General features: G+C 45.8%; 1 protein-coding gene across 1 annotated transcript in view; it reads right to left on the bottom strand.

Moving 5' to 3' along the window:
• Positions 1-11184: 11184 nt before the first annotated feature.
• Positions 11185-13575, bottom strand: part of LOC142296136 (heme-binding protein 2-like) — a 29991-nt gene continuing 27600 nt past the window's right edge. The window contains exon 4 of the mRNA XM_075339397.1: positions 11185-12686. Coding sequence (XP_075195512.1) covers positions 12503-12686 — 184 coding nt within the window. The 3' untranslated portion in view covers positions 11185-12502. The remainder of the gene's footprint in view (positions 12687-13575) is intronic.

Here is a 13575-nt window from a genome sequence, read left to right on the forward strand (position 1 = left end):
AATATATTGTCCAAGTATACCAATAAGAGATACTAATATCATCGGTCACCAATAGGATATCCTGTAATCTAACATACATGCTAACTCATAGCAATTACTGTGGATCTAAACCCTCCTCTTTCTTTCGATCTAAAGGACAGAAGTGGGGCTTTTTCCCTTGTGGTGTCTTTTAAGATCACTAGACATATCACATGTAATATTACTCATGTTATATTATGCTTTCTGTCCTTGCCTCACATCAAGGGCTCAGACGAGGTCTCCGGTGGTGAAGGAGATGCGACCACTTGGTAATGTCAGACACAAAGTCATGAACTTCCGGCCCGGCTGGCAGGGACATCAGTGCTGCAATCAGTGCCCTGGAGAGTTTATCATATAAAAAGCACCCCTCCTCACCCCACTAACACCCATATAAACTTTTTCTGCGAATTTCTTTTTTATCTCTTCTCTACCTCCTTGCCTTTTGTACAATCTGGGTTATTTGTGACATGCCCACCAGGGCCGTGGGGCTACTTGTTACCGGGCCGACTACGTTTCTGGGATGTCACGACGGCATGGCACGGCTCCGTGACCCTAGCGGTGTTGTTTAAAGTGAGGGGGGAGTTATTTACAAGGGGAAATAGTTTGTGATGCCACCTGTGGTATGCAGCAACATTGATGCCGCCACTGCTATTCAGTTTCCCCTGGGGGTCGATGGTGATGCAGCTGATGGTATAGCTCTCCACAGGACAGATAGAGCTGAACCCCAGGGCTGAAGATGGAGTTCTGGAGTAATGGCGGGGTGCAGGGCCAGAGGCGCAGGAAATAACGGGGCAACACAGGAATGCAGTCACAAGGTCTTTACTCACAGTTAAGAGTTCCAGATGAACACGACCGGTCAAATGCTGCCCTTGGAGTGCTGACTCCTGCTGTGATGGGCCCCAGCCGATCCATGGATAGTTTGGAGGCACAACACGATGCCCCGTTCTGTGTTCCTTCCCTGGTCGTCTTCCTGCGCTCGCCTCTCACGCCTGCCCTGCGCCTCACACACAGTGCCCTAAGCCAGTGTCCACATATCCTTTTAAAGGGTGTCTTTTCTGCCTTGTCCCTTGGTCCTATGTGATCCCCTTTTCAGCGGGTTATGTGCAGATGTGGCTTCGGTACTTGAAGTAACCTCTACCTCCGGTTTGCTAGCTGAGCCTTGTAGTTCTCCACTAGTTGAGGGGCAGGTCCTCTATACGGCCAAGTCCTTCCACACCACCGATATACTGGGTGTGGAAAAGAGTCCACAGGTGTCTGGCGCACTTCCCGTGGCCCTAAGACCCCTTCTCTCCTGATCCTGGGATGAGCTCTGCAGCTCTAGACCTCAGGACCGTTCTCCTCCGCGTCTACTTCCTAACTGACTAACGTTCTACAGTCTGCTCCCACTAACTAAACTCCACCTCCAGACTAGCTTTGGGCTGTGCTTACCTGAGGAGACAGCAAAGGTGCAACTTGCCCTAACTACGGCCTAATGGAGTGTTGCTAAATAGTGTGTCTGTGTGTGCAACAACCTGTGACCTCCTCCTTGCCTGGGAATAGGATACCACACCTCTGGCTGAGGTGCAGTACCTCTGTGGTGACTGGAGCCTCAGGAGCGCCACATTTGCAATAGCAAATTATATGCACATTTCTTACTGCACTTTATCACTTGATATCTAGTTATTAATCTCTGCACAATTAGGATTATAAATGTATTAAAAAAATATACTTGTTTTCACCAGTTCACTTTGTGCAATGTGAGTCGGGCAATGTGCAATTATTGTACATTGAATATATTTTTACAGTTGGATTTTATCTATTGCAAAAGATCTCTAATGGCTAACACTGTGTATTGTTTTTCTTTTTCTTCTTATATATAGGGTGTATTTATCAATATTTGCATTTGTTTTTTGTCTCACCAAATGAGAGATATAGTATCTCCCCATATTTATCTGCTTTTTTGTTTCATACCACATGTATTTCTACGTCTCTTGTGCTTTGTATATGTGGGCAATTATCCTGTGGAGGCATTAATTTCATTGTGTATATCTCCTTTTCTTTTATCTACATTTGTATCATTATTTGTGTTCTAATAAAGATTATTTTTATCTTGACTTAAAACTCATGTTACTTATAGGTTTTCTCAAAGAGCACCAAGTGGCGTGTCAGACTTAGCAGTGTGAACAGTTTGAAGACGCCATGACACCTGGTAAGTTTAGAGCCGAACACTGTGTGACATTAACAATGAGATTGTAAAACTGCATGGGCTTCCCTCTGATATTGCATATCGCAGGACCTGAATAATTAGAAGGTAATGAGTGCCAAATATAAAAGTATGGCTGATTGTAAGCACTTTGCTGGCCAGGACTTGTTAGTTGATGATATGGTATGATTGTCTACTGTGCGATTACAACCGGCTACATTGCTAATGGCTGGTATGTACCACATAAGTGGTATGAACCTGGAGTTCCATTCTGGTACTTGTAGTGCCACATGTTTCTGCTAAGGTATTCTCAGGGCAGGTTCACAGGTTGCTAAGGAGATTAGTGGGTCTTGTCACCTATATACTCCACCCATGGGTGTGTGTGACATGTGTCTGACAGGCCACATGTTTTTTTTAATGGAGTCTGTTGTTTGGCACAGGGTAAATGGTGTGGAGTCTGGGTGGCAGTGTGTGGAGCAGCACTACAGGAGAAGCAGACTCTGAGAGGTTGCTATTCTTCAAGAGGCAGGAGCATCTGGATGGAACACAGCTGAGGGAAGTCAGCCTGTGTTGAGAGACTGGCATGAGCCAGACTGAGAGAAACTGCCAGGAGGCAGAGTGTGTGTAAGACTGACCGGAGTCAGTGTGAGAGAAGCAGCCTCTGAGAGAGAGTGAAGAGGTTGCTAATCTCAGAGATTGGAGCCTTTGGAAGCAACCCAGCTGAGGGAAGCATGGGTTGGCTTCAACCACCTGGCGGTAAGTGAGTGGAGGCTGTGCGAGCTTCACTGTGATACTGGAGGTATCCAAGCCTCAGCGGGAGGACCGTGACCCATACGGACTGGAAATCTGAGTATCTAAGGAGCAGCCTTGGAGAGAGCGTGAAAAGGATGCTTGACTCAGCACAGAAACCTCTCTGAAGGTAACGAACTATCCAAGTGCTGTGTATCTGGAACTGTGCGGGAGTAACGCAAATCAGTGTGTGTTTTCCTTTAAACCAGAAGAAGCTTTATGTTGTTGGACTGCAGTTTATGACATGTTTAATAAACTAATGGACTTTTTAAACTGTTTTGTGTTCCTGTGCTACCTCACATCGCACCCAAAGTGAGTAAAACACCCATGTTGCGGTGTGTGAACTATGTGCAATCCTACACTACCAAAAACATGAAATTGAAGGTCCCTTCTTGGAAGCTGGGTCCCAGGTTCATTGGCCCGTATAGGATAGCTGCCGTTATCAATTTGGTAGCTTTTCGACTTGCATTGCCGCCTTTGTTCAAAATTGATAGTGTTTCATCAAAAAATATGTTGCTTCCTCGGAACTTTTTAAGATGGAGAAGCCTGATTTCCCATGCCAACTATGGCTTTCACTAACCCGGTCCTTGCGCTGTTGTGTTCCTGTTGCTGGTGACTGTGTGCTACTTGGTGTTCTATGGAAATTCTCTCATCATCTGGTTATTTAATCACTGTTTTTTATTTCTTCCTGATAATATTGTCTTATATATCCTTGTGTGCTAGCAGAGTGATCAAATTTTAGTTTCCCTGTTTGTCCATATCTGTGGGTTTACCACACCTGATTGGTCCTCCCCTGTTGTTGGGCAGAGAGGATATTAGAACAGGGCTTGTCAGGAGCATGGATAGGAAGGTAACTCACATCATCACCATTAGATGTATCTCTGGGAGTAGGGACAGCTAGGGCCCTCCTAGTCTGAGGGCCTGTCTAGGTGCCCCGGTCCTCTGTTATCCCCTCACACCCCGTGATAGCTGCAGTGTTCATAAGTCTGTTCAGACTAAAAAGGCCATAGAAAGATGGAGAGCTGGAAGCACTGAGCGGTATTGGTTTAATATATATATAACAAATGACGGCCAGCTCACATCAATGAGTCACCTGGATCCTCGGCTCTACTGGTTGACTTAGGCCTGCCCGGATCAGGATTAGGAGTCCTTCCATGTAATGTGAGCAACAAAGGAATAAGATCCAGCATAGACGTCACAACTTCAGGGTGTTTAAAATTCTTCAGGTTTATTTCAATTCTTAAAATACAGAGGTCCAAACGACTCAGGTACAAAAGGTAAATGCAGGAAAAACACAGATGGGACTACGCGTTTTAGCGGTGTTGTCCGCCTTCCTCACGGTCAAAAAACGTAAATCTTTTTTACTTATTGTGGATAATTTTTATGAAATAGCCCACACTACTTTAAATGTCATAACATATAAAATAATTACAAATATGTGTCAAGAATTGCTATAGAGGATGCACAGACAGAAAAGAATTCTCCAGAGTGCAATTAGCAATTCAGCTGCAAGAGGGCAGAATAATTGTCAAACAAGCAGAGTCATCAACAGGAGGTCAATACAAGTTACACAGGAAAAGAGCAAAGAGTGGTCAGGTGACTGATCAGGAGTCAGAGCCAGGATATCAAGCAAGGAGCAGGAGGGAGCATCGGAGCCGAAGTCAAATACAAAGCAGGGTCAGAAGCCGGGCAGACAGGTAACGTACTGGGGGCACAGTACGGGACAGATACCGACAAAAGGATAAAACAAATACACGGGCAGAGGCAGGAAGTCAGGGGCAAGGGACAGACTAATGGAGGACAGGAACACGGGTCAGGACGAGGCAGGACACATCCGGTACTCACGAGAGCCAGAAACAAGAGCTGCTGAGCAGGAACTATTACTGGCACTGAACCAAAGTTGCGGCGCCAAGCTATAGTGCTCTGCAACCCGGAAAGTAGTCACAATAGATTAACTCCTCCCATACCCTGAACACATTGAAACAGTAGTCCTTAAATAGAGGGAAGCCACTTGAGAAAATAGTGTACAAAGTAAAACTAAGAGGCTAAAATGTAACTTTTATTCCTAATATACTATAAAACCTAGATTAGGTGACAGGTAACCAAATCAGGTGAACGTGATTTCGCTACAAAAGAAAATAAGCTGAAGGACGATTTGGAATGTTTCCAATACAGACTAAAAGAGGAAACATAAACAATATATGAGGGATTATTCTGACTTTAAAGATAACCGGGCCTACCAGGTCAATAACATCCAAGCAGTTGGTCAGATAACTGAGTTTGAACCATCTTCCACAAATACCGAATTTTCGGATAGTGAAAGTTACAGACGACAGAGGAACAATAGAAATAGAGGGAGAGGGAGAGGAAGAGGGAGGAGAGGTTCAAGATCTGGAGATAGAGCGGGTAACTCATCACCGATCCCTTTTTTAAAACCATACCCCCTCAGGAGCCAATTCCAGCAACCAAAAAACTTCTAATGTTCAGGTCATTAACCTATCAAAGAGGGTTCTAGGCTCAGTTGAAATAGAACTTCTCCAGAGGGGTCTCTCCTTTGTACCAACGTCAAATTTTGACGTTTTTGAAGCTATAAAAGATCTCAATTTGTTCCTATGTAAGATCAGATGGAGAAAGCATGACCTGCGTGGATGCTAGGTTATGCCAGGACCTTGAAATACCACCGGACTTATTACCAGATGTCCAATTGCTGGGAAGCATTGGTGTTACTGACCCCAATCTTCAGGGCAGGGGACCTTTACGGATCTGAAAAATAAGAGCACCAAATTCCCTCCTTCATTGGGTGACCAGTCAGCTATTGACATTTTTGAAGAACTGGTGACTCGAGAATTCAGGTCCATTTCCCAGTCCTCCCATTTTACACCTTACAATTTGACAAAGGGGGAGATGGAAACATTGAGAGCCTTGAACATGACAACCACATTGTTATTAAACCCTCAGATAAGGGGGGTAATGGGGTTGTCATGGATACTGACCAGTATGTGGAGATTTATACAAAAGTCTTGAGTGACAAGACAGGATATGAAAGACTCTCTTTGAATCCAACAATACTGTATTTGGAAGAACTCAAAAGTATCCTGGATGAGGGTCTCCAGACCAAAGTAATCAGTAAAACTGAATATGAATTTCTGTTTCAGAAGGAGCTAACAATGGCAACTTTTTACTGTCTAACAAAGATTCATAAGGGCCTCCGCCCTCTAAAGGGGAGGCCCATTGTGTCTGGGATTGACAGCTTGACTCAAAATTGCGGGATCTATCTGGATAGAGTTCTAAAACCTTTTGTGTCGGCCCTACCGTCATTCGTAAAGGATACACCTGACCTAAGAAAATTAGATGATATGTCAGTGGGTGAGAGCACTCTTCTTGGGAGTATAGATGTAGAGGCCCTGTACTCATCCATACCACATTCGAAGGGCCTTGAGGCGGTAGAATATTTCCTGAGCACACGGGGCCGCCAATATATTGAACACAATGATTTTGTTCTTAAACTTTTGGATTTTTGTTTAAGGAGGAAAATCTTCACTTTTGATGGGTGGAGCTACCACCAACTCAGGGGCACGGCTATGGGGAGCCCTTGTGCTCCCTCATACACCAATTTGTTCCTGGGTTGGTGGGAGGAGACGAGGATCTTTGTGGAAGAGATGAAGGATTTTACATCTAAATTTGAGGTATGGGCCCGCTACATAGATGACATACTTATTGTATGGACAGGTTCGAAAATGGAACTGTCTAGTAATGTAGCGGGCCTAGATCAGAATGACATCGGCCTCAAATTTACACATGTCATTGAGGAGGACTCTCACCTTTTTGGACATCCTCATCCAGAAAAACAGAAATGGTGAAATATCTACATCAACATTCTATAAGCCCACGGCCACTAACTCTCTCCTCAGGTGGGAGAGCAGCCATCCCTTCCACCTGAGGAAGGGGATCCCCAAAGGACAGTTCCTCCGATTACGGAGGAACTGTTCAGATAAACGGGTTTTCGAGAGCCAGTCGAGAGAGCTCCATGATAGATTCAGAGTGAGAGGTTACCCCATGGAGATTCTAAAGAGAGCCTATAATGAGGCTAAGAGTGTCCCTAGAACGGAGCTACTAATGGACCAAGAGAGTCTTCCTAATCAGGACGGCATCTCTTGATTCATTACAAGGTTCAACAACGGAGCTACCGAGGTCCGCAGAGTCCTGGAGTGCCATTGGCCCATTTTATTAATGGACAAGGATGTGGGACCTTCCTTACCCGACCGATCAATGATCACCTATAAGAAAGGGAAATCCCTTGGTGACAGGCTAGTACATAGCCATTTTGAAAGACATCAAGAGACAAATTGGTTGTCCAGGGAGGTAAAGGCTGCTATAGATGTCCTAAGGGGTACTTTGCACACTACGACATCACAGCTGCGATGTCGGTGGGGTCAAATCGAAAGTGACGCACATCCGGCGCCGTTGTCGACATCGAAGTATGTGAATCGTTTTTAATACAATTAACAAGCGCAAAAGTGTCGAAATTGTATGATCGGTGTAGTGTCGGGCATTTCCATAATGTCGCTGCAGCGACAGGTACGATGTTGTTCCTCGTTCCTGCGGCAGCACACATCGCTGTGTATGAAGCCGCAGGAGCGAGGAACATCGCATTACCTGCGTCCCGGCTGCACTGAGGAAGGAAGGAGGTGGGCGGGATGTTTACGTCCCGCTCATCTCCATTCCTCTGCTTCTATTTGCCACCTGCCGTGTGACGTCGCTGTGACGCCGCACAACCCGCCCCCTTAGGAAGGAGGCGGTTCGCCGGCCAGAGCGACGTCGCAGGGTAGGTAAGTGCATGTGAAGTTGCCGTAGCGATAATGTTCGCTACAGCAGCTATCACAAGATATCACATGTGTGACGGGGGCGGGGACTATCGCGCTCGGCATCGCTACAATCGGCTTGTGATGTTGTAGTGTGCAACGTACTCCTAAATGTATAGTATGCCCCTACCTGGAGGTCGGGAAACCTTCAGAAGTAATGTGCTTGACAAGAACTTTGAAATACGCCATTTCATTAATTGTCACACTCAAGGAGTGATCTACAAAACCACATGCACCTGCAGCCTTCAATATGTAGGCAATACCATTCGCGAATTTAGACGCAGAGTGGGAGATCACCTTGGAGACATTGAACACAAAAGAGACAAACCACTAGCCAGACACATCTGGACAAAACATGGTGGCAATCCCACAGTGATCCGCTTCATGGGCATTGATGTAGTCCCCAGACCAAAGAGGGGAGGTAATTGGGACAGACGGATACTTCAACAGGAGACCAAATGGATCTTCACATTGGGTACCTCATCTCCACGGGGATTGAATAAACATCTCCAACTTGCCAGCCTTATTTAAAACCGGGTGAAAAATTACTAGCCAATGATATCCTTGATCTTATTTATATGAAAGTCGTAACCTATATAGTTCTTGAGGGATAGATAATAAACTATTCTGTCCTCTGATATATCTGGAACCCGGGTATATGTATACCTTTGTAACGCTTGGGCAATGGTAGAACTATTTCTAAAGAGTGTATGATGGAATATAAATGTATTAAACATAATTTCCAATATGGTTCTCATAAAGACAGTGGTGGTGGGGTAACCAGGTGGACCCATGAAGAGCGCACTATATCCCTTCTCTGTAGAATGCTTTGCATGGTCTTTTAATAATAATGATCAAAAAATAAAAAACAATTTGAGGTGGTGATCTACTTTGTGATGTCTGATTTGACAGACACTTCACAGTAGACCTATGAGGAGCGCACGATACACCCTCTCTGTATAATGCTTTACATGACCTTTTATAAAAACAATTTGAGGTGGTGATCTATTCTGTGATGTGGGATCTGGATTCGATCCAGGATATGGGAGTGTAGTGGCCATGGGAGCTCTCTTCGTTATGTGCCTGCCTATGTTCCTTAGCGTGAATGACCCAGCTCTAATAGCAAAACACATCTTCCTAGATGCGTGATGATTCAGCTCTAATAGACCTGTGACGTGCTTATCACTCCCACCACTTACATCATTTCCGGTTTAGGAATGGAACGCAGAATCAGCACTCCATAGTTGGAGTCTGCGCAGTACTGCACAGTAGCGTTCCACCTTCAGCGTGACGCACCTCCGGTTTACCGCTATGCGAGATCTGGATATACATATGTCGCGGGCGAAGGAGGGGACGCTGCGCTCTCCCACTGCTCGGGTCCGGCTGCGGCTGCTCGGTGGTGGCTCGAGCGGTGGGCCGGATCCCGGGGACTCGAGCGGCGTTCCTCGCCCGTGAGTGAAAAAGTGGGAATTGATTGTGGGGATTTGATATTGTCCGTGACGCCAACCACGGTTGTGGTGAGATTGGTGACACCACCGCTGCTCTGGACGGGGATCCCGGGAGCGATGACAGGGAGCAGCTTGGATGTTGGTTCTCCCCTCCGTGGGTGGGGGGGGGGGTGGTTGTCCTGGGGCCCAGTGATGGGGTAGGGATGGATGGCAGGCGGGTTACGGGGCCTGGCGAGGTGCAGGGTCGCGGGGGCAGCGCTGTGCCGCACGGCACGGTGATACCCACTCAGCCAATGATGTACACAAAGTCTCCGGTAAAACAAACGGCTGGATGGACGGGTCCCACAGACGGCTGCGGTGTTTCTCCTCCCGGCAGGTTGATGGTGACTGCCTTTCCCTGCACCTGTGTAGTGTAAACGGTTCCAATGGGTTCCCACCGGTAACCCGTTCCCCAGCTTGAAGGTTGCTGAAGGAGCCCCTTTTGCCCGCAGGCTCTGGCCCTGGGAACTTTAGCCTTGGCGGTGACTGTGTTTCCCTGTAATGGTTGGACTGTTGCCTTCTGTCGGGACTTGGCTGCTGGGAAACCCAGGAGGTTCCCTTCGATAATGGATTTGACAAATTGCACGGCGACACCTAGCCTTGTCGGGGTCCGTAAGCCCCTGCCGGATGGTGCTGGCTTCTCTTTGCGTACCGGTCCGGTACCGCCGGGCCACCGCCCATCCACGGTCCTTACGGCTAGCTCCAATAGGCCTCTCCTGCAGACGGTCACCACCGTCTGCCAACCTTGCTGTTCCGTCCGGACCACACACCCGGACCAACTTCAGACTGCTCAACTGCCACTTTACTCACTCCAACTCCTCTCCAACTCAACTCACTCTTTTTCCCGCCTCCAGGATTGTGAACTCCTCGGTGGGCGGGACCAACCGCCTGGCCCACCCCCTGGTGTGAACATCAGCCCCTGGAGGGAGGCAACAATGATTTTGTTTGACTTAGGTGTGCCTGACCGGGAGTGTGGGGTGTGTTGGTGTAGTGCTTGTGACGTCCTGGCTTGTCAAGGGCGCCACACATACTTTCCCCGGACAGAGCTCAGTGTGGAACGCACGCTGTTTGCGTCTCACAGACCATGCGACTGGCACATGGAGGGGTTCAATTATCTAATTATATTTGTTGGGAAGCATTTCCGATATGGATCCACCTAGACTCCTGAATCACCACTGGTGAGTTCCCTGATTGGTCTTATTTTGCTTATATAACCTCCAATATTGATGCTCTGGTTCCATTGTGTCTCTTGGGCATAGGACCTCTGACCTCTACCAAAATACCGGAGTCCCCTGATGATTCCTATACGATGAAACGCGTCGGGACGAGGCTAGGAATGGTATAGGGGTATTAAGTGAGGGTTAGCTGTGGTCTGCCATTGTTAGGGCAGAAGCTTGTGGGTTAACAGGTAAAGCTAGTTTCCCTAGGGATGTGTAGGGTCAGTAATAACATGAAAATGGAAGGACCCACACAGAGGAAACACTGATGTACCCCAAGCTACCTAATATGGGTGAGATTGTTCCTTTTTACTCTCATCTAAAGTATTTGTATATATTGCTAGTTTCTCCTGAGGAGCAATATATAGTACCTTTGTTGTTTATATTGAGTTTTTTTGATTATCTTTTAGTACTCACTATGTGGACCACTGTCCCCTTGGGTTAAATAATCTACTCAATTATCATTTGTTTTTGTTGTGTTTTTTTGTTTATTTTATTATATATCTATAGGCTCCTTGGTCACCATATCTAACATATGGTATCATCTGAGATGTCAGAACACTAAGGAGCTTTTGGTTATGTGTCACCTAATCTAGGTTTTATAGTATATTAGGAATAAAAGTTACATTTTAGCCTCTTAGTTTTGCTTTGTACACATACCCTGAACACAGCATGAAATCAGCGCTGGCAGAGCCAGGCCTGAATCATGACAATATGGAAGTACAAACAGCAAATAAACATTTTCTTGAATCCATTAAATCTTTATTCTTTCACGATAGCTTACTCATGAACTCTTCATATCCTGCGATATGATAAAAAAAGAAAGATTATCTCTGCCTAAAAACATAATGAAACTCTCACCAGTGCTTGGTAATATTATTGATAGATTAGCTCTTTAAGTAAATAACTAGCACGATAGTCCCTGCCCCCGTCGCACATGTGATATCTTGTGATAGCTGCTGTAGCGAACATTATCGCTACGGCAACTTCACATGCACTTACCTGCCCTGCGACGTCGCTCTGGCCTGCGAACCGCCTCCTTCCTAAGGGGGCGAGTCGTGCGGCGTCACAGTGACGTCATATGGCAGGCGGCCAATAGGAGCGGAGGGGCGGAGATGAACGGGACGTAAACATCCCGCCCACCTCAGTTCTTCCTCATAGCCAGCGTGAGCCGCGGTGACGCAGGTAAGCTGATCTTCCACGCTCCTGCGGCTTCCCCTGCAGCAGCACACATCGCTGTGTGAGAACGAGGAACAACATCGTACCGTCGCTGCAGGGAAATTATGAAAATGTCGGACACTATACCGATGATACGATTATGACGCATTTGCGCTCGTTAATCGTATCAAAAAGAATTTACACACTACGATATCGACACCAACGCCACATGTGCGTCACTTTCGATTTGACCCCACCAATATCGCAGCTGCGATGTCGTAGTGTGCAAAGTGCCCCTAACTCTTGAGCATTCTGAGTGAGATCTTTATCGAAACACATAGTTGTATATCATCCCTTAACATTACTGTACTGTCTATGATCAATTGATCAATTTATACTTTGGCCAATACACCACCTTTATAAAAGAGAAAATGCAGCAATGTCTTTTAGGTAGAAAAAACAAACAAAAAAAAAAAAAAAAAAACATTTTGTTTTTAGGTTAAAAAGACAATCGGGGCTATCGAGTCAAAGTCGTTGAGTCAGAGTTACTTTAGGGTGAATTTGGGGTTAAAAAAAAAAAGAAGTACTGATTTCAACCAAAAATAAATATAGCATTTTATTTTTGCAAAATGAGTGTATGAAAAGCATGGTTTATTTAATGTTGTTGGTATTTAGAAAATTTTAGTATGGTTGGAAAAAGGCAACTTAAAAGCGATGAAGGAAACTACAAATCTAAAAAATGTACACATATTAGTGCTGCACTATAATTGTATTATGTAAAAAAACACTTCATTCAGTGTTTAGTGCTCTTAACCAGACTTCATTGTGACGCTTAAAAAATGTCAGAGGGTCATTATAGCCTGCTGCAATGCCAAAAGTCCCATCAAAAGCAAGGCCTAGGGCAACAAGCTCCTCCGTGAGGGCCTTCGACTGTTTTTCATAGTCGGAGTTTAGGGCGTAGCCACCAAATGACCTGGAAAACAAACAAAGATATCAGATGTTACAAAAAACTGAAACTACAAATATAAAAATAAAAGGGCTCTCATGGGAAATATTAAAGGGGTTGTCAAGTAGCTTTCTTATGTGGCAAATCTGCCAAGTTGTAGTAGTAGTGTTAGGCAGCGCTCACATCAGCGGTATTTTGCCGCAAAACCGGATCAGTTACAAATGCGTTTCATTTCAATTAATTTCCAATGGAATCACGGCAAGATGCAGTCACATGCGGTTGCGTGCGTCATACACAACCGCATGTGACCGCATATTGCCGCGATTCCTTTGGAAATTGAAATGAAACGCATTTGTAATGGATCCGGTTTTGTGTCAAAATACCGCTGATGTGAGCACTGCCTAAGAGGGTGACTAGGCCCGTGTGCCCCTTCTCTGAAGACATTGATCACCGTTGAATTGCATTAGTGTGCACTGTATAAATGTGTGCAATGTATTCATGTATAAAGTGTTAGTGTGGCCATCTAGTGGCACAGTTTAGGTAATGCTTCCTGGTAAAGGGAGTCGGTTCTGCCTAGCGCCAGGAGGACTAGCCAGTCACCCACAGGAGGACGAGACAGCTGCAGCATTCAGCCTGACTCCCTCCATGTTTAGTCAGTAATAGAGAGTGTGGAAAACTGTACTACTGTCTAGTATAGTGAGTGGGAGACATGTGCAAGCCCAGAAGAAGGTGGTCAACAGTTACAGACAACGGGTCCCTTTGGGTGGGACAAGACCCTGACCAATGAGGACTATATGACTATCATGTGGGACTGTGGTGTCAGGCAGTGAAGGAGGACAGACAAATAGCAGTAGTACCAGGAGTTATGGAGCAGTCTAAAGTGAAAATTTGCCTTAAAGTCGATTAAGCTGCAGAG

Source organism: Anomaloglossus baeobatrachus, chromosome 3 (assembly GCF_048569485.1).
Source record: "Anomaloglossus baeobatrachus isolate aAnoBae1 chromosome 3, aAnoBae1.hap1, whole genome shotgun sequence".
Lineage (NCBI taxonomy): Eukaryota > Metazoa > Chordata > Amphibia > Anura > Aromobatidae > Anomaloglossus > Anomaloglossus baeobatrachus.